Genomic DNA, 27,592 nt, shown 5'->3' with positions numbered 1-27,592 from the left:
TAGTCTTTGACCCACGTTCTTCTCTTCTCTTCGAAGTTCTGATCGGTGGGTTTCGTTCTTAACTTATGAACGGTTCGTTCCTTCTCAATGGATGGCCCTTGGGTTTACTTAACCTGAGCTCGGTGCTGGATTCATATTTCTGCTCGGTAGTCCGACTAGCCAGATCGGAGTCTGACTAATTTATCCCGTAACACAAATATTTCAGAATCCGAAAGAAAAAGTAAAAAAAAAATTAATGATAATGAAATCTAAATTTTTCCGTTCAATTTTTTGTTTCAAAGTTTCAGCACACCCTTATTGTCATTTGTCACTTAAGAGCTAATAGGTGTCCATTCACATCCTCAATATTATCTCTATTCAAAATCACTTGTAATGATAAAAGAGAACTCTGTCACTAACTGGTTCTTATATATGTTGATTTTTTTAATGCACATTTCTCTGTGTAAATTCGGTTTTGTAATAATTAAATATCAATTCTTTTTTTTTTTCCCATTCAAATTTTCTCGTTCTTATTCTCATAAGCTATACCACCTATTTGGCTTATTCAAATTAAATAGCTCATCACCCTTTTCAATTATTTGGCAATTTCTCTTTATTCTAAAACATTGAATGACACATGTTTGTATATGGGCCCGGGTCCACTAAAAGCCCTGTGCAAATAAGACAAATAAAAATAAATAAGTACTTGTGACTGGCCTATAAAAGGGTAAGCCACGGAATTCAAAAGTGGGAAGCATATAACTTTTAGAAAGATAGAAAGAGGGAAGAGAGAAAATGGCTGTTCCATAATAAAATAAAATTAAAAAAAAAAACATTTATTGATTAAGGATATATATATAACTCGAGGGAAAAAAAAGTATGGCTATTGATGATGATAATCACAAAAATTGCGGAGAAGAAGGGCTCGATGGTTATACGCAAGACGGGACTGTGGATCTCAAAGGAAACGCTGTTCTTAGATCAAAGAGAGGCGGTTGGAAAGCGTGTTCCTTCGTCGTTGGTAAATTAATGTCAAATTATTCCCTCTCTTTGTAAATACATATACGCATAAATATATAAATATACATATATATTTGGCATTATTTGCATATATACATATATATATATATATATTTATTTATGTATATTGTTTTTTTTTTTCTTTCCAAAGATCGTTCCATGAACTGAGGATGTGTGTGTGTGTTGTGTTTTTCTGATGAAGGAGTTGAAGTACTCCGCCCGATTTTCCTTCTCGACGAGAAGAACTTTTCATCGAATTATAGAAGTTAAATTGTCACACGTAATCATGTTGCTTAGCCCATAATTTTGTCATTATTAGTTATTTTTTACCTTCTTCTCATATACATGTTTAGAGTAACCAATCCAATTCTGTCTCTTTCCACTCTTGGGTTCACGAGAAGGTCTGTGTTACATGTGTGTGTTTGAGCATATATATATATATGTCAAAGTTAACAAACATGGTCTTTAAGTTATGGGACAATTAGATTAGCCCAATAATCCACGTAGCTTTAAAAAAAACCAGTAAAAAAATTATTTTATTAAAATATAATCTAACCTGTCGAAGTAAATTAATTGGTTAATGTAATTTAATTTATTTCGGAAAATATTCCACCAGGCCGAAGTAAATTAAATTTATTTAACTAATTAATTAATTTATTTAAGTCTATTAAGCTATTTTTTTAATAAAATAAAATTTCAGTAAAAATCTTAATTGAAGTTAAATAACTGACTAATTGCAAAAAATTATTGGGTAAATTTTATATATTTTTTACAGTTACATTGAGTTTATCGTCGTACACACACACATATATATATATATATATATATATATATATATATATATATATATATATATTGAAGCGAGATCTTTTACATTGGTTGTGTGTGTGGATGAACATGTACTAGTGTGGGTTTATATATCATTTGAGCTTTTATACTTAGTACAAATTGGTTTTAAGATGAAATTTAACATGGTATTAGAGCATTGTTACACAACTTAAAATTGGTCCGGCCAACGCGCAGCGTGAGGGGGATAGTTACTCAACCTGGTTACGCTAAGCGTGAGAGCAAGTATTGAAGTTGGATAGTACCACATTGATTGTATGTGTGAATGGACATTTATTTATATATCAGTTGAGCTTCTTCACTTAATAAAAGTGGTTTTAAGATAGAATTTAACAATATATATACACGTATTTCAGAGTTTACAAACATGGTCTATAGTCTATATATTATTAGGTAAATCTTCTTTTTTTTTTTATTTTTTAAGTTACATTGGGTTTATCCTCTTAGTGTATATATATGACCAATATATTCGGTGGTAGAAATTTCGAACTATTGCTTTGACCTTAAGACAATACATAGAACGACTTTTCTTCTATGCATTAAATTCAAGTTTGTTGCTTCTCTTAATTTCCTTATCTTTTGCGGTAAATACATGCATTTGTACACCAATCATTATATTTCATTGACTATCAACCACCTCTCCGTTGTTCATATCACGTCACACCGTAGCCCCACCTAAAAAAATCACAAAAGAATTTTTTATTTTCTTTCAAATAATCATATGAAGAAATATGCGGTGTTTTTAGCATGACGCCAATTTGAATAAACGCCAATCGTTTCACCCAAGTTGGTGTATGCATTTATGCTATATTATTATTTATGATTTTAAATAATTACAAGAAAAACGTCTGTATGAGTTATTATTAATTATTATGACATATTTAATTATCTGAGAAACAACCACGTTTTGATCAATTAATCCACTTTTTTAATTAAATTAACGTGACATTAAATTTATTTTTTCATTCTTTATTGACTTTTACAGTGTACGAGGTGTTTGAACGCATGGCATATTATGGAATACAGTCAAACTTGATAATATATCTAACAAAGAAGCTCCATCAAGGGACGGTGACTTCAGCGAATAATGTGACCAATTGGGTCGGTTCTATTTGGTTGACCCCTATTTTGGGTGCCTACGTGGCAGATGCCCATCTCGGTCGTTATTGGACTTTTAACATCGCCGCTATTATCTATCTCATGGTACGCAGATTAAACCTTATGATCATATTGTTTTATTGTATAGACTGCAAACATATATATATATATATATATATATATATATATATATATTGGTTTTATATATATTCGTATTGAAACTGTTTGATTCGCTTGCATCATTGATTATATACGTGTCTACAACTTAAGACTTTTTTTTCATCATCCGTTGCGTTGATAAGTTTTTACTCGTGACTCGTGAGTTTAAAAGTAGCTATGGCTTATGAAGAAACCTTCGGGAAATGTGCTGTACTAGTTTAGGGTCATGAAACTTAGATATTATCCTGTAGAACTTTGAAATCAGTGTCAATACAGCTTATGATTTCTTTGTGGCCTAACATGTTTATATAACGTGAGTCCAACTATTTAGCTACGTATTATACTGTGCAAGTAGTACATAAATATATTACTTAATACTGATGATATATTTTCTTAAACATTATTTATAATAGTTGTTATCGGAGCGCTATTTTCAAAGGTCACACAAAGTTGAATTATTTCGTACATGTCGGTTCAATATGTGGTCCTTAAGATTTTATATTGCAAAAGAATCACAAAATTTTCTTTGAGAATTTTGTCTGGTTGGAACACTTTCACATGCTTTGTTGATTAAAGATATATACGTTTGACCGAGTGGGTTAACTTAGAGGATCAGAAACGAATAATAAAACAATTAGCAACTCAATTTTTAATTAGTACATTACCTATTGTATAAATATAATTTATTCACATGTACTAATATTATTTTATTGATAATAAGAGCCGTAAACAAAGGAGAGAGATCTTGTAGTTCAGACAAAGTCAAAATGTCTAGCTGGTAACATACGTTTTGTTGTTACAAGAAGTTGGCCCATTGATTCAGGCTTGCTTATTGTCTCTCGTGGTGGTTCTAACATCTCAAAAAACATCTCTTAGTTATAGTTGTCAGCTCGCGGTGAGGTCTTGCTGACAACTTTATTTCTGGGCTCGCTGGATGCGTGCCATCTGTCTCTGTCTTGGATCAGAGGACATTCGTTTTGTTTGTCTCGTATATAAGACAATGCGAAACCCTAGGTAGGGTTACACACTTTCACGCCGAAAAACCTGAGTGTGCCAAAAAGGTTTTTGTGTATTCTCCATTGTGTGAGTTTTGTTTTCCTGGGCGAAGAACAACACACTAATACACTGAGTGATTGTAAGGGTGAAAAGCGAGGGGAGCTCAAGTCTAGGGGGAGCCTAGACTAGCATCAAGCTACGGTTCACTGGGAGTTAGGAATAGTGAAAGGTTATCATTCATTGTATTCCGATTAAACTCATTTTCCGTTAGTGAAGTTGCTCTTTTCATCGGGATACTCATCCCTCCAGATTAGGCTTTTAAGGCCGAACTAGGTTACCATTCTGTGTGTTCGTTTACTATTATTGTGTGGTGTCTTTACAGGTGTTACTACTGTCTGATACAACACCTTAGAAATAGTTCATACAGTAGATCTGGACTTTCAAGTGGTATCAGAGCGGGCACCCAAAGTTACTGGGTGAGATTCGTTAGATCTAGCTGTTGTTGACCGAGATGGACACGTTCAGGGAAAGAGGTTCTATCTCACGAGCACCACTTCTTGATGGGCAGAATTACGCGTACTGGAAAGCCAAGATGGGTGCGTTCATTAGGTCTATTGATCACAAAACATGGAAGTCTGTTGTCACAGGTTGGGAAGCACCCAAAAAGCTGCTGAGTGATGGTATCACCTCTGTGAAGAAGCCAGAAGTCGAGTGGAGTCCCACAGAAGATGAAGCAGCCCTGTACAACGCAAAAGCTCTCAATGCCATTTACAATGGTGTTGACAGGAATGTCTTCAGACTGATCAATACATGTGAAAGCGCTAAGGAGGCTTGGGACATCTTGGAAACTACTTATGAGGGCACTGACAAGGTCAAGAACTCTCGTCTCCAGCTTGTTACTACCAAGTTTGAGAACATGAAGATGTATGAGGAAGAGACAATCAGTGAGTTCTATGTAAGAATTAGAGACTTGTCCAATGAGTCTCATGCTCTCAGAGAACCCATGTCAGACGCTAAGCTGGTGAAGAAAATCTTGAGGTCTCTTCCAGAGAGATTCAAGATCAAGGTGACTACGATTGATGAAGTCCATGATACATCAGAAATGAAAGTTGATGAACTCATTGGGTCTCTTCTCACTTATGAAATGTCTTTCACTGACTCATCAGAGAAGAAGCACAGGGGTTTAGCTCTCAAGACCACGTCAGCTGAGCCTGAATATTCGAAAATGGAAGGATCCTCAGAATCCTACGATGAATCCCTTGCCCTGATGGTCAAAAACTATGGGAAGCTGATGAAGAGGTTTGAGAGGAGATCTCCAAACACACCAAGTCAGTCTAATCCCTCTCACAACCGAGAAAAGACTCCTCAGAACTACAAGCCAGGGAGTTTCAACAAGAAAGGGAGAGAGGATAGAAGCAACCCGTTTGGATCTAAAGTCAAGGGAATTCAGTGCAGAGAGTGTGAGGGTTTTGGTCATATTCAAGCTAAATGCCCAAATTACTTGAGACGCCAATAGAAGAACTTCAATACTACTCTCAGTGATGATGAGAGTGTTTCCGGGAGTGATGGTGAAGAAGAAGGAGGAAACAAGTTCTTGGCATTCATGACGAGGAACACTGAATCTAGTGAGGTCACCTCGAAGGAGAATAAAGGGAATGCCCTGGCTCCTTCTGAGGGTTCTAATGAGTTCAAGTCTGCTAGCAGTAAAGAACTAAGCGATGAATTTCTACTCCATACGTACGAAGTTATCATGTCTCAGACTGAGGCATCGAACTGCTCGGGGAGTCTTAGAGAAGAGGCAGAAGAGGAACTCAATGATGAAGTACTCTTAGAGGCTTACAAGACTCTCTTTGTAAAATGGGCAGATGAGTCTAATGCCTTCCTCAATCAAAAGGCTAAAATAGAAGAACTTGAGTTGATGCAATCTAGTCTCCTGGAAGAAATCGCTGAGATGAAAAAGGACTCTCGTGAGGAGATGAAGATCAGGATTGAATCTCTTCTAGAAGAGAAATCTCATCTGCTTAAGATCATTGGAAGTCTAAAGAAGGAAATCGCAAGACTGAATGGTGAGCTTGCTAGCATGACCAAATCTGTTCAAATGTTGAACTCAGGGACCTCAAGTCTGAATGAGATACTCAAGATTGGCCAATCCTCCTCCAACCACAGAGGACTTGGGTATTGTTCTGGGTCTTTTCCCTCTAAGAAGACTGTGTTTATCCCTGCTTCCCAGCAAAAATCTCGTTCAGCAGAAAAGGTGTCACACATACCTCCTGCAACATCTGATCAAATTTTTCCAAAGCATCACACAAGACCAGACTGGAAATGTCACTTCTGTGGAAAAAGGGGACATATTCGTCCATTCTGCTTCTCTCTGTATGGAAGATTTCTTGAGAGGAAAAATACTGGTCAAAAGGTTCTGGGTGCTCAAAGCAGATTTCCCAAGAAAAGGGTGGATCTGGGAGAAAGATCTCATCTTGTGTGGAGAATCAAGCAGGATCTAAGGGCACAGGTCGCCTATACTTCCTTGAAAGCTACAGCGAGAGAGGACTGGTATTTCGACAGTGGCTGCTCAAGACACATGACTGGAGAAGGCTCTTTCCTCAACAATGTTAAGGGATGTTCCAAGGGACATGTCACGTTTGGAGGAGGATCTACTGGTACTGTTGTAGGGAAAGGGAAGTGGAATGTATCTGGTTTGCCGGTTCTGGATAATATTCTTCTTGTCGATGGGCTCAAAGCCAATCTTATAAGCATCAGTCAACTATGTGATCAGGATCTCACTGTCACCTTCACTAAAAATGACTGCAAGGTAACACGAGAAGACAACTCAGTGTTTATGAAGGGGTTGAGGTCTCCAGACAATTGCTATCTGTGGTCTGGACCGTCTATGACTTCTGCTTCATATCTCCTGAGCCAAACAGATGCGACTGATTTATGGCGCAAGAGGCTTGGTCACTTGAATCTGAGAAGCCTGGGTAATTTGGTCTCCAAGGAGGCTGTCCGAGGTCTACCTTATCTCAAGATCAAAGAAGGCAAGATCTGTGGGCAATGTCAAGTTGGGAAACAAGTCCGTGCCTCTCATAAAAAGGTTGATTATCTCACCACTTCTCGGGTGTTGGAACTCCTCCACATGGATCTTATGGGACCGATGCAAGTAGAAAGTCTTGGTGGTCAACGATATATCCTTGTGGTTGTTGATAACTACTCCAGGTACACCTGGGTTGATTTCCTACGGGAAAAGTCTGATGCTTTTGAAGCTTTTCAATCCTTGAGCTTGAGACTTCAACGTGAGAAAGAAAACTCTACAGGAAAAGTAATGAAAATTCGGAGTGATCATGGTAAGGAGTTCGAGAATGGGAAGCTCCTTGATTTTTGCAGCTCCCAAGGGATCAAGCATGAGTTTTATGCTCCAATCACCCCTCGGCAAAATAGGATTGTAGAACGCAAGAACAGGACTATTCAAGAAATGGCGCGTGTCATGCTCCATGCTAAGTCTCTTCCATATCACTTTTGGGTAGAAGCAGTTCACACTGCTTGTCACATCCTCAACCGTGTCTCCATTCGCCCCGGTATGTCCTGCACCAGCTATGAATTTGGAGGGGGAGAAAGCCTAGTGTCAAATATTTCCATATCTTCGGTAGTACATGCTTTGTGCTTGCTGATAGGGAGCCGAGAAAGAAGTTGGATACCAAGAGTGATGAAGCTATTTTCCTAGGGTATTCCTCTAGTGGTGCTGCGTTCAGAGTCTTCAACAAGGGGACAAAATGTGTCATGGAATCGAGGAATTTCATTGTGGATGATGAAGACATGCCGTCAAAGGAAGATGAGACGGGAGTCTCATCTGAAATTCTCTCCAGTGTTCCTGAAGATGTCTCAGACACTGAAGAAGCTTCCGCTGTCAATGAAGAGAATCCCGCACTTGATTCAACGGCTATTGTCAAGAAAGTCTCTAGTAGGATAAAAAAGAATCATCCCTCCGATGCCATTATTGGAGAACTAAATGAAGGAGTCGTCACCAGGAGGAAAGAGCCAGTGAACTACAGAGAAATGATTAGTAATGTGTGCTTCACTTCCAGAATCGAACCCAAAAATGTCACATAAGCTGTCAGTGATGAGTTCTGGATGAATGCTATGCAAGAAGAATTGGTGCAGTTTGAAAGAAATGAAGTCTGGAAACTTGTTCCTCGACCTGAAGATGTCAATGTTATTGGCACCAAGTAGATTTTCAAGAATAAGTCAGATGCCCTTGGAAATGTTACCCGAAACAAAGCTAGACTGGTTGCTCAGGGCTACTCTCGGATTGAAGGTCTGGATTTTGAAGAAACGTTTGCCCCTGTTGCTAGGCATGAAGCCATTCGACTACTTCTGTCACGACCCGCGTGCGACAGCTCGCGCACGAGCCGTGACCGACAGAATCTGAAACATTACAAACTCAAAATATAAATTAATAAATATTAATTAGTTGCGAAAATCCGGGGAAAATTTTTCGCTTTTAACTTAGAGTCTTATAGCGACTCCTATAGATTTATGTTCCGGAACAAATAAACAAACCCCCGGTCGAAACCCCATAGCCCATAGGTCAAGGCAATACGCGCTCGGTCTCGGTCTTCAACTTCATTTCCCGCTTACGAGCTTTTCCTTTATCTACATTACCAAGGGACATAAACTATGAGTCGAATGACTCAGTAAGTGGGAGTCTAGCTTAGGAAAGAAAAGCAGCTAATGCAAAACATGTGACGTGCAAACAGCAAACAAGAATGCAGGATGCAGCTATCACCTAACAGTGACTAATGAGCGCGCATCCTAGAATACTAGCCGTCCCGCAAGGTTATACACTCCTCACTGCTATAACCTCCGGTCCGACTAGAGACCAGTTTTCAACTTCGAGCAGCAGTCGTCAACTGATCTAAGTTTTAACACATGTCTGGGATCCACTAGTGGTACTTCCTTCATCATGACGTCAGCGCCACTGGTCTCTGGCATAGTGAGCTCGCGAACCGCGACCATCACCCACTACGCCCCGGTGTGCTCAAGGCAGCTTCCGGTGAGTCTTCCAGCAAGCAATGAGCTCGCGATGCGCGACCTTCACCCATTGCTTCGAGTACTCGACGCACGGACCGACATGGCCCGCCAAGCACAAGTCAGGGACTTGTGAGTACCACCGACACAAGATTAAAGTTTGGGTACACTGCAGCTAGCAGCGTACACGTTAAACTTATATACGGAAGAGCGTGACGGGATAAACCCCGAGAGAAGTTATTGTTTCCCTTTGAAGCTCGTTTAGTGTTTTAAGTTGAAAGCTCGAAATGTGACTTTCGAACTCTCTACTCTCGATTGAATTTGAGAGTCTATCGCTCTTCCGTCCTCTCGATTCTAACCTACTTCCTAGAGTTAGAAGAGGAGTCTAACCACACACAAAGCAAACAAGGCTGGTTCAAGTTAGCGTTTGAACCTAACGGGCAAACCCGAGCTAAGTTTTCAAGCAAGAGTGGCCGAAGCCTTAACTTTCGAGTTTATTCATTTTTAGGCTTTTACCTACTCTTGTTTACTAGCAAGCATATGCACAAACAAGCAGGATTATACCCTTGGTAAGTAGTTGACTTATGTCTCCACACTTACCCGAAAATGTTCGACAGAAAGCTTGACGATTCCTGAAGATGTCTTGCTTCACACGTTCTTCGAGACACTTGGCACTTGTCGAACGTCGAGAGAACTAGCATCCGGAGTTGAACATCTGTTAGTTATTGGATTCGAGTTTACTTAAAGATAATAGGGTTCGTTGTCGGGATTAGAGTCGGTTCGGAATTCGAGAATTTAATTTATTATATTCCCCGGTTTTTCGGAGGTTTATTCAAGACTCGCGTATCCTCCTATCGAGAGTGATACGAGATAATGTTCAACGAATAATCACGAGTCTTAAATAAATCAAATAATCCGAAATTAAAAAAATAACCGAGAATTCCAAACGAATAATTAAATTAAATTCATAAGCATCTTTAAATAAATAATTTATAAATTATTTATTTAAATACTGAAAGTACATATCTAAGAGTATTTAAACGCTATAAGCGATTTAAAACTCACGAGTTAATCGAGCTTTATTTCGATAACTCTATCACTTGATATCTTCAGAAACTGATCTCGTCGCTCTTGACTCGTCTGGTTCCCGTTCGTCCGTCAAGATCTGTAATACAAACCTGGAATCCAACGACGAGTTAATATCTTAAATTCCAAACTCTTATCAGTTTCACAATCCAAATCCCGATTCCAAAAATCCCGAACCCAACACCAAACCGAAACCATACTAACCAACGACTCAACACAGACGATCTCAAAACTCAAACCGAGGCTCAGAAAAACCCATAATACAAACAGACCGAATCAGCCAAAACCATAGCTCACGGCCAAACATCAGAATGAATCACTCAACCAACATCAACACCTGGTCACAACAACACACGGCCAACCAACAACTTAACCAAGACAACACTTTCAAACCAAACTAATCACACGGCCAACAATATACTTAGCCAAAAACAACATTCAATCCAAACTTCCAGAGTCTCAAACTTATCATCACAGCCTCAACGAACTCATAACAAATCTGAATACACGTCATAAAAACTCACACGGCCAAGATAACAATTCCAATGAAAATTCGTCCAAAAATTCAACAAAATTCCAAACAGCTATATTCATCAAAACCCAAGCTTCAAACAGGTTTAAAAACGTCTAAGAAACATCAATTGAAACGCAGGAATTCAAAAACCCCAAATCAAACCCTAGCTCATCCATTTTCGGCCAAAACACTACCAAACCAAGAAAATTCAAATCCAATCCTTAAACTCGAACCATAAACATCAACAATCGAGTTCAAACATCGATTAAAAACAAACAATTTCACTGAATTCAATCCGGATCCAAAATCCCCAAATTTTGAATCTAAGAACCCTAGCTCATGAGATTTTCATTCAAGGAAACGAAATTCTCACCTTAACCCGTGAGATTAGCTTCCTCGGAGGGTTCTCGCGTCCTTCCCGGTGTTTTTTCCTTGCTCCGGCGTCACGGCGGTTCTCGGCGGCGTTGTTCTTTCTCGGCCCGGAGCGCGCGCAGAGGCTCGGTGCTCGGTGACGCGCGAAGAAGAAATGAAGGAGAAGAGTGAGAGAGAGGATGGCGGTGATGGTGAAGCTTGGTGACGGCTGAAGATTGAGCTCGAGGTTTTGTTTTTTTTTCTTGTGTGCTTCGTTCGGCCGAGAGACGCAAGGAAGAGGAAGAAGAAGTAGAGGAGAGAGAGAGGAACCGAGAATGAGGAAAAAAAATGAAAGAATGGGGTGGTGAGGTGGCAGCGAAAGAGAGAAAGAGAGAGGCTAGGTGGCATTTTCTCAGCTTGCCACGCTTCCACAAGGGGTCCAATTAAAGCTTGCCACGCTTCTCTCAAAACAACCCCAACTCCCAAATTCCTTTCAATCTCGTCCCTTAAACGTTGCACATAAGTCCTTTTAAAATAAAACCTCATAATTCTGTCCTTAATTAATTAAAAATAATCTTGAAAAATACCCGAGAAAATTATTATTATTTCCCGTTATCTTGAATATATTTAAGGGATTCCGGAATTTATTTTTACTCTTGAGATTTTTAAATCTCCGAGTATGTTTCGAATAATAATATCGGATTACTCGAATATTCTAATTCCGAAATTTCATCGACCTTAAATATTATCATTTTCCAAGATATTTAAAATTTAAGGACGTCTCATATGCAACAAGAATTTGAATTAAAACTCGTCCATTTTATTCAAATTCACAAGTCGAGCGTTTACAAAAGTTTATACATTACAATTCCTACCCCCTTAAAAGAGTTTCGTCCTCGAAACTTAGAACAAGGTAGGGTATTTCTTTTGCATTTCGCTCTCAAGCTCCCAAGTAGCTTCTTCCGTAGAGTGACTCTGAGATGTTTTCATTCGGGCTCGAATTATCTTAATTGCCTCTGTAGTCTGCTCCACCAATTCAGGTCCGAACAGCTTGCTCTCGCCAGCTTCATCCCAATGAATTGGAGAGCGACATTTCCGTCCGTAGAGGGCTTCATAAGGAGCCATTCCGATCGTCGCTTGATAACTACTGTTGTAGGAGAATTCAACCAGAGGGAGATAGCGACTCCACGAGCCTGGAGAGTCTAAGACACATGCCCGAAGCATATCCTCCAACACTTGCATCGTGCGTTCACTCTGACCATCTGATTGAGGATGAAAAGCGGTACTGAACTTCAACCGTGTTCCCATATTCTCTTGCAAACTCTTCCAAAGTTTGGAAGTGAACCGAGTGTCTCGGTCAGATATGATTGAATTAGGAATCCCATGGAGACGTACGATCTCTCTGATATACAGTTCAGCAAGCTTGTCCATAGTGTGAGTGGTTTTGACAGGTAGAAAGTGAGCTGACTTTGTTAACCTATCAACAATCACCCAGACAGAGTCATGACCAGCAGTGGTTTTTGGCAAACCTGACACGAAATCCATCGTTATCTGCTCTCATTTCCATTGCGGAACTTCAAGGGGTTGAAGCACTCCTGCTGGTTTCTGGTGTTCTGCCTTGATCTGTTGACAAGTTAAGCACTTTTGAACAAATGCAGCTACTTCTTTCTTCATTCCTGGCCACCAATAGACCTTTTTCAGGTCCTGGTACATCTTAGTCACACCAGGGTGTACAGAATACGGCGTTCCGTGAGCTTCTTCCATTAACTGTCTCTTGATTCCTTCGTCGGACGGTACACAGACTCTCCCGTTACACCTTAGAACATCTCGCTGAGAAGATACTCATCTGCGTACTGATTAATCTGTTCCAACAACATCGGTCGCACACTGAGCGCAGCTATCCTTCCCGTGATTAGCTGAAGCTCTAGTTGTTGAACATCATTCTTCAGCTTGAGGGACGTCTCAACTAGACTTGCTAGTGAAGCTACCGACTTACGACTGAGCGCATCAGCGACCTTATTAGCTTTACCAGGGTGATATTGCAGCTCGAAGTCGTAGTCGTTCAGAAGCTCCAATCCGCGTCCTTGGCGCATGTTCAGCTCTTTCTGGGTGAAGAGATACTTCAGCGTCTCATGGTGCGTATAAATGTCACAATGAACCCCATACAAGTAGTGTCGCCATATCTTGAGCGCAAAAACAACCGCTGCAAGCTCTAGATCATGCGTAGGGTATCGGGTTTCATAATCCTTCAGCTGTCGCGAGGCATAAGCAATAACCTTACCATGCTGCATTAGAACCGCGCCTAACCCTTGTTTAGAGGCATCACAGTAGATCGCAAATCCGTCGGCTCCTTGAGGAATAGTGAGCACTGGAGCCGTTGTTAGACGATTCTTCAGCTCCTCGAAACTTCTTTCACACTTCTCCGACCAGACAAACTTCTGTCCCTTACGGGTCAATTGGGTTAAAGGCATGGCTAATTTAGAAAATCCTTTCACGAACTTCCTATAGTAGCCTGCAAGACCCAAGAAGCTTCTTATCTCGGTTACCGTTTTCGGCTGATTCCACTGCTTCACTGCTTCCACTTTGGCCGGATCTACCATGATTCCTGCACTACTGACTACATGACCGAGGAAAACAACGTGCTCCAGCCAAAACTCACACTTTGAAAACTTGGCATACAGTTGCTTTTCTCGTAGTCTTGTCAGAGCTTTCTCTAGATGTTGCGCGTGTTCTTCCTTGGTTTTCGAGTAAATCAGGATGTTATCAATAAACACGATGATAAACTTGTCTAATAAATCCTCGAATACTCGATTCATCAAGTTCATGAATGCCGCAGGTGCATTGGTCAGTCCAAACGACATAACTAAGAACTCGTAATAACCATAACGAGTCCTAAAAGCCGTCTTTGGAATGTCCTCGCCCCGAACTTTCAACTTATGGTACCCAAATCACATATCGATCTTCGAGAAGACAGTTGCTCCAGCAAGCTGATCAAAAAGATCGTCACTTGGTTCAGTATGCGGTAGTATATACAAAGCCGCAACAAACCATCTACTTTCTTGACAAACACCGCAGGCGTTCCCCACGGTGAATGGCTCGGTCGAACGAACCCTTTATCCAGCATTCCTGCAGTTCGGTCTTGAGTTCCTTCAACTATGCTTGAGCCATACTCTATGGTGTCTTGGACATCGGAGCAGTGCCTGGAAGGAGTTTTATACTAAACTCAACCTCATGATCCGGAGGTAAGCCTGGCAAGTCTTCTGAAAAGACATCGGCAAAATCTCTCACAAAGGAGATGTCTTGCGGCTGTGGCTTGGCTATCTTCATGACGCCTACCACGTTCGCAAGATATCCGGCGCACCCTTGATGCACCAACCTCAGCGCTCTCAGCACTGCGACAGCAGTCAACGACCTTGCTCGGACTTTATCTTCGCGAATAGAGAAGACTCTCGTATTGGCCTTCGGTTGTTCTTTCGGAGCGAGGATCTTTACTTCTGAAGTGTTGCACCTTCGAGATTAGTGATCCGTTCTTCCGCTATTGAAACCTATCAGAGTACGGCATAAGATTCACATCGCCGCTATCCACTTGGCTCCCAATGTCCACGTTCAAACTGTGCACATTTTTCACTTTACGAGCCTGATTAGTGGGCACCCAGGAAGGAGCGAACCTTGCTAACGAATCAAACTTCGCCATATACTCAAGAATAGACAACGAACCTTAACGCAAGATCATAAACTTACGTGCCTTGTTCGATAAGTTAGCTTTGCTGAGATGTTTCCCATGAAACAAATTTAGGAAATGTACCCACATCATCATGTGGACATCCTCATACGATGCCACTATCTCCCACCATTCTCTGGCCTCATCTTTCAGCTGGTTTACGGCACACGTTACGTTCTCAGCATCTGACAGCTGCATGTAACTACAAATCTGTTGGATTTTCATGAGTCACTTCTCAGCTATGGCTGGGTCAACGTTGCCGTCAAAAGTCGGAGACTTCTGCTTCCAGAATCTCTTATACGCAAGTTCACCAATCAGAGGAACAACATCAAGAACCTAGAAGTTCAACTCTTCAGGAGGATCCACGATCACATGCGGTGGATTCTTACGTCGTTCTACCTGAGCTAGAGGTCCAGGGTTTGGCTGGGGTGGCGCGTTCAATCTCATCAAAAGATATGCGATCGTTCGGTTATGTTGCTCTATCCGCTGAGCAGAGCTTGATTCAGCCGCTCCATCTGGTCATCTCTTCGAGCAGCGTCAACAACTCAAACCTTCAGCATGCGTCTAATCTCCGTGAGATCCGCAGCTGGAACATTCTCTGTATTAGACGTATCTTGTCTAGGCCTTATCCCTTCTTATTTTCACGTATAAGAAGGCGATCAAGGTTGAGCAAACAACCATCACGAGAATGCATAATCAAAAGGACTAGCATTCCAAGGTCTAGTCGAACGAGAGACTTAAACACAACCTCAAGTCTCCTCGTTACACACACACACAAGACTACAACCAACTCTAGTGGTTGCCAAGCAAACGTCTACGCAGCTGAGTCAGCCGGAGACTCAGCAGGAACCTCTTCGGGATATCCCTCGTCATAGCTTGCCCTATCGTCATCATGCAGAATAACCCATCAGAAACAACTATTGGGGGGTACGGTACTCAAACACCACATCGCGTCATGACGAGGAACACAGTCTGCACTCGCAGGACTGCAAACGAGGGACAATCATATGCCAACCTCACATAAGAGAGCTATGTACGAAGCTCTCAAAGGTCGACACTTGGCTAGAAACTATCCTCGAGCACAACGGCACCAGTCCGTACTCTCTTGGACAAATCGGCCTTCACGTCGGACAACCGATTCAAACTCAAGCTGGTAGAATCCGTAAGCTTACTCATTTCACTCACCCCTCTCTATCTGGCCCCAAACGTGTTCTGCATCACATTCGAGAATATCTCTCGATCACGACTGACATCGCCATCAGCGGTGTAGTGAGTCCATCGACTCAACGCTGGGCCAAAGAAGAGGATCACCGCGATACTCATCGAAAGCGGTGAGGCATTGAGGCGACACTAATCCCTTCACAGGTTAACCGATCCATCGGCCCCAAGAGATGGTGTCTCTCACGCCATAGAACACGCGTACGAAACTCATCTAAGATGAGATCCAACTTCTAGCAACTCATCCTGCATCCTAACTCACGACATGTCGACTATATGCACAACACCGTCACATGGCCTATCAGTGACCCATACCGAGAACACGTATTCCAAGTCTACAGAAACGGCTAAACCTGGGGCTCTGATACCAAAAAGTTTGTCACGACCCGCGTGCGACAGCTCGCGCACGAGCCGTGACCGACAGACTCTGAAACATTACAAACTCAAAATATAAATTAATAAATATTAATTAGTTGCGAAAATCCGGGGAAAATTTTTCGCTTTTAACTTAGAGTCTTATAGCGACTCCTATAGATTTATGTTCCGGAACAAATAAACAAACCCCCGGTCGAAACCCCATAGCCCATAGGTCAAGGCAATACGCGCTCGGTCTCGGTCTTCAACTTCATTTCCCACTTACGAGCTTTTCCTTTATCTACATTACCAAGGGACATAAACTATGAGTCGAATGACTCAGTAAGTGGGAGTCTAGCTTAGGAAAGAAAAGCAGCTAATGCAAAACATGTGACGTGCAAACAGCAAACAAGAATGCAGGATGCAGCTATCACCTAACAGTGACTAATGAGCGCGCATCCTAGAATACTAGCCGTCCCGCAAGGTTATACACTCCTCACTGCTATAACCTCCGGTCCGACTAGAGACCAGTTTTCAACTTCGAGCAGCAGTCGTCAACTGATCTAAGTTTTAACACTTGTCTGGGATCCACTAGTGGTACTTCCTTCATCATGACGTCAGCGCCACTGGTCTCTGGCATAGTGAGCTCGCGAACCGCGACCATCACCCACTACGCCCCGGTGTGCTCAAGGCAGCTTCCGGTGAGTCTTCCAGCAAGCAATGAGCTCGCGATGCGCGACCTTCACCCATTGCTTCGAGTACTCGACGCACGGACCGACATGGCCCGCCAAGCACAAGTCAGGGACTTGTGAGTACCACCGACACAAGATTAAAGTTTGGGTACACTGCAGCTAGCAGCGTACACGTTAAACTTATATACAGAAGAGCGTGACGGGATAAACCCCGAGAGAAGTTATTGTTTCCCTTTGAAGCTCGTTTAGTGTTTTAAGTTGAAAGCTCGAAATGTGACTTTCGAACTCTCTACTCTCGATTGAATTTGAGAGTCTATCGCTCTTCCGTCCTCTCGATTCTAACCTACTTCCTAGAGTTAGAAGAGGAGTCTAACCACACACAAAGCAAACAAGGCTGGTTCAAGTTAGCGTTTGAACCTAACGGGCAAACCCGAGCTAAGTTTTCAAGCAAGAGTGGCCGAAGCCTTAACTTTCGAGTTTATTCATTTTTAGGCTTTTACCTACTCTTGTTTACTAGCAAGCATATGCACAAACAAGCAGGATTATACCCTTGGTAAGTAGTTGACTTATGTCTCCACACTTACCCGAAAATGTTCGACAGAAAGCTTGACGATTCCTGAAGATGTCTTGCTTCACACGTTCTTCGAGACACTTGGCACTTGTCGAACGTCGAGAGAACTAGCATCCGGAGTTGAACATCTGTTAGTTATTGGATTCGAGTTTACTTAAAGATAATAGGGTTCGTTGTCGGGATTAGAGTCGGTTCGGAATTCGAGAATTTAATTTATTATATTCCCCGGTTTTTCGGAGGTTTATTCAAGACTCGCGTATCCTCCTATCGAGAGTGATACGAGATAATGTTCAACGAATAATCACGAGTCTTAAATAAATCAAATAATCCGAAATTAAAAAAATAACCGAGAATTCCAAACGAATAATTAAATTAAATTCATAAGCATCTTTAAATAAATAATTTATAAATTATTTATTTAAATACTGAAAGTACATATCTAAGAGTATTTAAACGCTATAAGCGATTTAAAACTCACGAGTTAATCGAGCTTTATTTCGATAACTCTATCACTTGATATCTTCAGAAACTGATCTCGTCGCTCTTGACTCGTCTGGTTCCCGTTCGTCCGTCAAGATCTGTAATACAAACCTGGAATCCAACGACGAGTTAATATCTTAAATTCCAAACTCTTATCAGTTTCACAATCCAAATCCCGATTCCAAAAATCCCGAACCCAACACCAAACCGAAACCATACTAACCAACGACTCAACACAGACGATCTCAAAACTCAAACCGAGGCTCAGAAAAACCCATAATACAAACAGACCGAATCAGCCAAAACCATAGCTCACGGCCAAACATCAGAATGAATCACTCAACCAACATCAACACCTGGTCACAACAACACACGGCCAACCAACAACTTAACCAAGACAACACTTTCAAACCAAACTAATCACACGGCCAACAATATACTTAGCCAAAAACAACATTCAATCCAAACTTCCAGAGTCTCAAACTTATCATCACAGCCTCAACGAACTCATAACAAATCTGAATACACGTCATAAAAACTCACACGGCCAAGATAACAATTCCAATGAAAATTCGTCCAAAAATTCAACAAAATTCCAAACAGCTATATTCATCAAAACCCAAGCTTCAAACAGGTTTAAAAACGTCTAAGAAACATCAATTGAAACGCAGGAATTCAAAAACCCCAAATCAAACCCTAGCTCATCCATTTTCGGCCAAAACACTACCAAACCAAGGAAATTCAAATCCAATCCTTAAACTCGAACCATAAACATCAACAATCGAGTTCAAACATCGATTAAAAACAAACAATTTCACTGAATTCAATCCGGATCCAAAATCCCCAAATTTTGAATCTAAGAACCCTAGCTCATGAGATTTTCATTCAAGGAAACGAAATTCTCACCTTAACCCGTGAGATTAGCTTCCTCGGAGGGTTCTCGCGTCCTTCCCGGTGTTTTTTCCTTGCTCCGGCGTCACGGCGGTTCTCGGCGGCGTTGTTCTTTCTCGGCCCGGAGCGCGCGCAGAGGCTCGGTGCTCGGTGACGCGCGAAGAAGAAATGAAGGAGAAGAGTGAGAGAGAGGATGGCGGTGATGGTGAAGCTTGGTGACGGCTGAAGATTGAGCTCGAGGTTTTGTTTTTTTTCTTGTGTGCTTCGTTCGGCCGAGAGACGCAAGGAAGAGGAAGAAGAAGTAGAGGAGAGAGAGAGGAACCGAGAATGAGGAAAAAAAATGAAAGAATGGGGTGGTGAGGTGGCAGCGAAAGAGAGAAAGAGAGAGGCTAGGTGGCATTTTCTCAGCTTGCCACGCTTCCACAAGGGGTCCAATTAAAGCTTGCCACGCTTCTCTCAAAACAACCCCAACTCCCAAATTCCTTTCAATCTCGTCCCTTAAACGTTGCACATAAGTCCTTTTAAAATAAAACCTCATAATTCTGTCCTTAATTAATTAAAAATAATCTTGAAAAATACCCGAGAAAATTATTATTATTTCCCGTTATCTTGAATATATTTAAGGGATTCCGGAATTTATTTTTACTCTTGAGATTTTTAAATCTCCGAGTATGTTTCGAATAATAATATCGGATTACTCGAATATTCTAATTCCGAAATTTCATCGACCTTAAATATTATCATTTTCCAAGATATTTAAAATTTAAGGACGTCTCATATGCAACAAGAATTTGAATTAAAACTCGTCCATTTTATTCAAATTCACAAGTCGAGCGTTTACAAAAGTTTATACATTACAACTTCTAGGGATCTCCTGTCTGAAGAAGTTCAAACTCTATCAAATGGATGTCAAAAGTGCCTTCTTGAATGGATTCCTAAACGAGGAAGTCTATGTGGAGCAACCAAAGGGTTTTGTCGATCCTAAATTTCCAAACCATGTGTACAAGCTGCATAAGGCCTTGTATGGATTGAAGCAGGCGCCTCAAGCCTGGTATGAGCGACTGGCTGAATATCTGTCCAAAAAGTGATACGTCAGGGGTGTTAAGGATTAAACTCTGTTAATTAGAAAGAGTGGATCGGAGATGATGTTTGCTCAGATCTATGTGGATGATATTGTCTTTGGAGGAATTTCCCAGAAGATGGTGGATCACTTTGTGGAACAGATGCAATCGGAGTTTGAGATGAGTATGGTTGGAGAACTCTCCTTTTTCCTTGGTTTCCAGATTAAGCAATTTGAAGGAGGAATATTCCTGTCACAGATCAAATATGCTAAAGAGTTGGTTAAGAAATTCGGGCTAGAGTCAGGAAAACCAAAGAGAACCCCTGCTTCTACTACAGTCAAACTATCTAAAGATGATGATGGTGAGGCAGTTGACACCAAGCTGTATAGAAGCATGATCGGGAGTCTGCTATACTTAACCACTAGCAGACCTGATATCTCGTTTTCAGTGGGAGTTTGTGCAAGATTTCAGTCTCAACCCACCACAACTCATCTTAGTTATGTCAAAAGGATCATCAAGAACATTCACGGTACTGTTGACTATGGTATCTTGTACTCTTTTGACACGAACTCGTGTCTGGTTGGTTTTTCTGATGCAGATTGGGGAGGCAATTCTGATGACCGAAAGAGCACCTCGGGTGGATGTTTCTTTCTCGGGAATAATCTGATTTCCTGGTTCAACAAGAAACAGAATTGTGTATCTTTATCCACTGATGAAGCTGAGTACATTGCTGCGGGGGCAGGTAGCACAGAGCTGGTTTATCTCAAATCTATGCTTGAAGAGTATGATGTTCCTCAAGATGTTGTCACCTTGTTCTGTGACAACACCAGTGCCATCAACATTGCAAAGAATCCTGTTCAGCACAACAAGACTAAGCATATTGAGATTCGGCATCACTATATCAGAGATCTTGTGAATTACAAAATTCTCTCTCTGGAGCATGTCAATACGGAGGATCAACTGGCTGATATCTTCACAAAACCTCTGGATATGGTGAAATTTGAGAAGCTCCGTTCTTCCTTGGGAGTGTGCATACCTGACTTATAGGAATTATTGGGCTGGCGAAGTCATTTATGGGCTATGACTTTGGCGCACAGAAGGCCCAATTGGGAAAATGTTGTTCACACTCTCTCGCTCAAAACGCAGCGTTTAGAGTAATTCGTTTGAATTACAACGTGACGGTTTATTTCCCAAGAAGAAGTACGATTTTTCCAACTAATATCATCATTTTCGCATATCTTTGCCTCTTATTGCATCTCTCTTTAATCCCTTCTCTTCAGTTCTTGAAAAACTCTGTTTTCTTCATAATCATGGTGTCCACGAGAAGAGGTATAGTGAAAGCCTCCAAGTCCACGGTGAGAGGAAAGGCCAAGGGTCTCTCTACGTCCAAGACAGAGAGCATTCAAGTGAACAAGTACAGTGTAAGAATCAGAAAACCTCAGCCCGTCAGGGTCGATGGTGAGGCCGGAGACTCTTCGTCTAGGGCTGAGGCTACTGACCTTCGTGGTCTTCTTCCTCATTTTCCTGAGGTATCAGTGACAGTTCTCCCTCACCCTGTTCCTTCCTCAGTTTCTAACCAAGAAAGCATGCATGTGGATGTTTCCTCTTAGCCTATCGGTTCTGAGAGGGAAACCATGAGCCCCACAGTAGAGGCCATGGTGACTCTAAGAAATTCAGGAGAAGGAAATGTCGAGAACACCTCCACGGACAACCCCAGTTCTCCCAGATTCGCTAATAAATCTGATCCTCCTAATCCTCAATCTCAGGAGGCTGATGAAGTGGACAATCCCACTCTGGCTGAGATGACCAGAGAACTTAAGGGTCAAGGTTCTAGGTCGGATGAGGACGTTTTAGGAGAGAATCACAGAGAGCTGATCTCCCGTGAAGACTTTGACCGAATCATGGATGAGGGTCTTCAACCAGACTCAGATGTGGTTCCCCCAGGAGACATGCCTAGAAAGAAGACTAAGAGGACCTCCAAGAAGGCTGCTGAGAAGTACTCCATTGCGGAGAAAGTCAAGAAATCTGCTAGGAGGAAGAAGAGCAGAGTGGAGACCACTGAAGCGAATGCCATTAATCCTCAGGAGGAGATTGTGGTGGAGGATGTCAGAGACCATGTCACTAACATCGTCGAAGATGAAGAAGCTGTTGAGGAAGTAAGGTCTCGCGACAAGAAGAAGAAGTCGTCTAGACAGGATGTTCCTGATGTTCCAATCACAGGAATATCTTTTCACACCCTTCAGAATGCCAGCCGATGGAAGTACGTCATTCTTCGGAGTATTGCTCCTGAACATGTGCTTTCTTATGAAGCCATGGAATGCGCTGATGTCATTGAACTTCTCAAGAGCACCGGGCTTCTCTCCACAGTGACCTCAGTGGGCTCCTATCACGCTCAGCTTGTGAGGGAGTTCTTTGTCAATCTTCCTGATCAAGTCGATGATGCCACTTCCCTTCATTTTCAAAAGGTGGTGATCAGGAACAAAATCATTGACTTCTCTCCCAAGGTCATCCATGAGTTCATGGGTTCAAATGCTCCCACTTCTGAGGATCAAGTGCCTTCAAGAATTGAGCTGATTTCTGAACTCACTGGAGGGAAAGACAAGAAAGGGTAGCCTGAGTCTGGGCTGTACCGTGCTTCTCTTCTCAGTTCTAAGTACTCTGTTCTTCACAAAATTGGAGTCAAGAACTGGATTCCTACTGCTCACTCCACAGGTGTTTCTCTCGCTCTAGCTCAATTTCTCTTCATGATTGGCACAAGTCGTTCGGTTGACGTTGGGAAACTCTTCTACTCCCAAATCATCAAGCATGCTGGCTCTGAAGCTATAAAGCTTCCCATCCCTTATCCTGCCATGATCACTGGGATCATTTTGCGTCAACAACCGGATATTCTGTCACCAGAAGAGATGAAAGCTTGCAGCTCGCGACTCCAGGAATCTCCTTCAGCTACAAACTTTTTCAGAAGCATCATGTGGCAGACATCAAGAAGCCTCCCCAGTCCAGCCTACCTCACGCTCGCTTCAATGATGATGATGCTCATGCTGTTCCTCCCATGTCAGCTGACGTCAGGAAACTGATTGCTCTTTCCCTTGTTGATGAGATCAAGCATCTGGAGATAGTGATTGCTACCTCTACTGAGCGCAAGATGGCCCTTGAAGATGCTCTAGTTCGTATTCTCCCAAGTACCTAAACTTTTTATTTTTTCAAGATTTTTTGCGTGGCTCAGATACTGTTTAGCTGTTTTTCTTCCTTTTTGTCTTTGCTTGGCAAAAAGGGGGAGTCAAAAAGTCACTTCTAAAACTTGGTTATTTGGTTATATGTCTGTAACTTCTGAACCTCCCTCCTTCTATGTTGTGCTACTTTATGGATATATTTTGTTTTCTCCTCTGTCAGTCACTGTGACAAGAGTGATCTCAATGTTAGATGTTCTGTTGTGCTGTGTGTGTGGCGAGAGTGCTCCTTGAAGGTTGGCATAGTGTTTCGCTTTTGAAGGAAGAGTTTTGCCTGCTCAAAGCCAAAGGGGGAAATTGTTGTTACAAGAAGTTGGCCCTTTGATTCCGGCTTGCTTATTGTCTCTCGTGGTGGTTCTAACATCTCAAAGAACATCTCTTGGTTAAAGTTGTCAGCTCGCGGTGAGGTCTTGCTGACAGCTTTATTTCTGGGCTCGCTGGATGCGTGCCATCTGTCTCTGTCTTGGATCAGAGGACATTCGTTTTGTTTGTCTCGTATATAAGACAATGCGAAACCCTAGGTATGGTTACACACCTTCACGCTGAAAAACCTGAGTGTGCCAAAAAGGTTTTTGTGTATTCTCCATTGTGAGAGTTTTGTTTTCCTGGGCGAAGAACAACACACTAATACACTGAGTGATTGTAAAGGTGAAAAGCGAGGGGAGCTCAAGTCTAGGGGGAGCCTAGACTAGCATCAAACTACGGTTCACTGGGAGTTAGGAATAGTGAAAGGTTATCATTCATTGTATTCCGATTAAACTTATTTTCCGTTAGTGAAGTTGCTCTTTTCACCGGGATACTCATCCCTCCAGATTAGGCTTTTAAGGCCGAATTGAGTTACCATTCTGTGTGTTCGTTTACTATTATTGTGTGGTGTCTTTACAGGTGTTACTACTGTCTGATACAACACCTTAGACAGTAGATCTGGACTTTCACGTTTGATTAATTATGAGCTTTATTTTTATTTTTATACGACTTAGTTTTAGTGACAAATTCAACTACGTACTATAACTCAATCTTTAAATTCGAATAATACATCAGACTCATAATGACGTAATCAGGTTTATGTTAACCTAAGAATAAAAACGATCTAATGATGTCTTCTTATTATCAGTATCCCCTATAAATAATCTGCGATATTTAATTGAAATATTTTTTGTGCTGGAATACATGTATTATTTTTCTAGTATTTCTGTGAAATCTCTCTTATCTTAAAATGATATCATATATGGATCCCTGATTGATTAGCATTACTACCATTAGATCTTCCTTTAACGAGGTTAAAATTCAACCAACATAAGCATCTTTAATGTTGAATTTTAAAATATTATAAATTGATTGTAACCTAAAATTATTAATGAAATTTTAGAAATAGAGTACATGTAGATAGGGCCGGCCCTAAATTTTACGCCCGAAATTTTTGTGAAAAAAGATTAAAAAAAGAACCTCGAATTTTTTAGAATATAAGCATCATATCTAATTTTATTTAATATATGTTTAAAAAGCCTTAATATTTTTACTCTTGCTTAAGGTCACATATTAGTTTGCACCCCGTGCATGTAGGTATGTTATAATCTTAATTATCTCTTAATTAATTACATTTCTGGGGCTGTGGGGTAATCAGGGAATGTCGCTATTGACTCTCTCGGTGTCAATCCCGTCCCTAAAACCTCCGGCGTGCCACGACCCAAACCCCGAGAACTGCCCGAAGGCATCAACCCTCCAGCTGGCAGTGTTCTACGGGGCACTGTACACGCTGGCGGTGGGGACGGGCGGGACAAAGCCCAACATCTCGACGATTGGGGCGGACCAATTCGACGACTTTGAGCCCAAAGAGAAGGCCCAAAAGCTATCCTTCTTCAACTGGTGGATGTTCAGCATCTTCTTCGGGACGCTCTTCGCCAACACCGTCCTTGTGTGGCTCCAGGATAACATAGGGTGGACCCTCGGCTATGCGCTCCCGACGCTTGGACTTGCCGTATCGATCTCGGTCTTCCTTGCCGGGACTCCGTTTTACCGCCACAAGGCTCCGTCCGGGAGTCCGTTCACGAAGATGGCTCAGGTTTTTGTGGCTTCGGTGAAGAAGTGGAGTGTGAGTGTTCCTTCTGATCCTAAAGAGCTCTACGAACTTGACATGGAGGCGTATGAAAAAAAGGGCAAGTTCAGGATTGATTCCACGCCAAGTCTAAGGTTAGAACAGATTATCCTTTCCTACTTTTGTCTAGAATTTTTGAAATAAACAGTAATAAATTGTTGCTTCTGACTTATGTATACGGCCTTTTTCATTAAAGTTTTCTCGCTTTTGGCGTTTGAGTGCCAACTTTTTTCTAGCATTTTCCTCTCTAACTGATTGATTCAGTAGTATTTCGGTAATTTTCAACGAATTATTTATTCATAAAATTTAACGTCTACACAACAAAACGTAAAACATTATTTAGAAAATAAAATAAATTTTATCAAATTTAAAAATAAAAACGTAGCAGATATCTAAAAACTCATCATCAATATAATTTTTCCATTCACGGTTTCTGAATTTATAAAATATAGCTTAATTTAATTCTATAGAACATGTTTAATTTCGAAATAAATCAAGACGGCATTTATTAGTTTGCTCGTTAATGAATATTTTTGGCTGTGAAACATGTTACTAAAATGTTTTAAACGAACTTTCCCTATGAGGCGATACAAAATCTCACTCACGAATAGCCTTTAACGTTGATAAAAAAAAATTAAAAAAAAAAAAACCCATTCACGTAGAATGTTGCAATGCAAATAGCGTGAACGTGACGATTGTATTTACACAGGTTTCTGAACAAAGCAGCGGTGAGAAGTGGATCAACATCAAGCCCGTGGAAACTCTGCTCAGTAACGCAAGTAGAGGAAACAAAGCAGATGGTACGGATGGTCCCAATCTGGATTGCCACATTCGTCCCAAGCATTATGCTGGCCCAAGTCAACACCCTCTTCATCAAGCAAGGCACGACCCTCCGCCGCCACGTGGCAGGAAGCTTCAACATCCCTCCGGCGAGCCTCATCGGCTTCGTCACCCTCACTATGCTCATCACCGTCATCCTCTACGACCGCTTCTTCGTCCCCTTCGCCCGGAGACTCACTCGAAATCCACGTGGAATCTCGCTCCTCACGCGCATGGGCACCGGGATGCTCCTCCACGCGCTCCTCATGGCCGTCGCCGCCGCGACTGAGCGCCACCGCCTCGCTGTCGCCCACGAACACGGCATCGCCGGCGTCGGCGCGGTGGTGCCTCTCTCGATCTTCGTTCTTCTTCCACAGTTTGTTCTCATGGGCGTCGCTGATGCATTTCTCGAGGTCGCAAAGTTGGAGTTCTTCTACGACCAGGCGCCGGAGAGTATGAAGAGCCTCGGGACTTCTTTTGCGTCCACGAATCTCGGTGTTGGAAATTTTCTGAGCAGTTTTCTGTTGTCCACAGTGGCACGGCTCACGAGGGCGCACGGCCACCATGGCTGGATCCTGAACGACCTAAACGCATCTCGTCTGGACTATTACTACGCCTTCTTCTCCGTGCTCAGCTTTGTTAACTTCATCGCCTTCTTGTTTCTCGCCAAGTCGTATGTATACAAAGCCGAGGTTTCGGAACAATCGAAACCCATCACTGATAACGAATAATATTAATATGCAAAACTTTTGATTGGGCAATTGAAATTACTAGACTTTCGCAAGTGTCTCAAAAAATTATTAGGACAGTTTATATGACACTAATAATAAAATTAATTGCGGAATAATAAATAATAGTAGTCTAATTTGGTGGCTATCACTGCGTGATGGCCTAAGTCCGGTGGAAACAAATTTACCAATAATGTCAAACGCAGTGATTCCGGAGCCTCATCAAGGTGTGGCTGATGCGTTTCATAAAGTTGAAAAGTTAGAGTTCTTCCGTGTTCAGGCACAGGAGACTAGGACGAGTATCGGGACTTCGATTGCATCACGAATCTTGGTGTTGGAAATTTCTCAGCAGTTTTGTTGTCAACGATGGCGAGGTTGATCAGAATGATCTGAATGTGGCTTGTTTGGACGATACTATACGCTCTTCTCTATGCTCCTCTTTGTTGACTTCACAGCGTTCTCATTTTTATTAAATTTTTGTCGTCCATGGAAATTTCTATTAAATTTTTGATGAATTCATTTCGATCTTTCTTAGAAAAATATTTAATTTTTTGACATTTATTTTTCAGACGAAATATTTGGAATGTATTATAAATTTTGGAGATATTAGAGATTTCGATTAAAACTTTGACACAGTTGATTTAATCTTTTCCCCAATGGTCAAACA

General features: G+C 41.6%; 1 protein-coding gene and 2 long non-coding RNA genes across 3 annotated transcripts; 1 reads left to right on the top strand and 2 right to left on the bottom strand.

Annotated features, from left to right (window-relative positions):
• The first annotated feature begins 711 nt into the window (after nucleotides 1-711).
• Nucleotides 712-27,592, top strand: LOC149393533 (protein NRT1/ PTR FAMILY 5.2-like). Its single transcript, XM_089617329.1, has 4 exons — nucleotides 712-1,000; nucleotides 2,831-3,048; nucleotides 24,908-25,473; nucleotides 26,088-27,592. Exons 1-4 carry the CDS (start codon nucleotides 859-861, stop codon nucleotides 26,926-26,928), a joined length of 1,767 nt encoding a protein of 588 aa, XP_089473455.1. The 5' UTR covers nucleotides 712-858; the 3' UTR covers nucleotides 26,929-27,592.
• LOC149393535 (uncharacterized) lies at nucleotides 9,635-11,547 on the bottom strand. The gene is made up of 3 exons (XR_016299791.1): nucleotides 11,091-11,547; nucleotides 10,183-10,295; nucleotides 9,635-9,811 (listed from the first exon to the last, which is right to left on the bottom strand). It is a non-coding gene; the product is annotated as an uncharacterized LOC149393535 (long non-coding RNA).
• LOC149393534 (uncharacterized) lies at nucleotides 17,390-19,495 on the bottom strand. Its single transcript, XR_016299850.1, has 3 exons — nucleotides 19,011-19,495; nucleotides 18,103-18,215; nucleotides 17,390-17,731 (listed from the first exon to the last, which is right to left on the bottom strand). It is a non-coding gene; the product is annotated as an uncharacterized LOC149393534 (long non-coding RNA).

Source organism: Urtica dioica, chromosome 6 (genome assembly GCF_054948205.1).
Source record: "Urtica dioica subsp. dioica isolate 48M chromosome 6, U.dioica_male_clone48M_v1_H2, whole genome shotgun sequence".
NCBI classification, from domain to species: Eukaryota; Viridiplantae; Streptophyta; class Magnoliopsida; order Rosales; family Urticaceae; genus Urtica; species Urtica dioica.
Note: the sequence above shows the minus strand (reverse complement) of the source record. Positions and strands in the feature narration are given on the sequence as shown.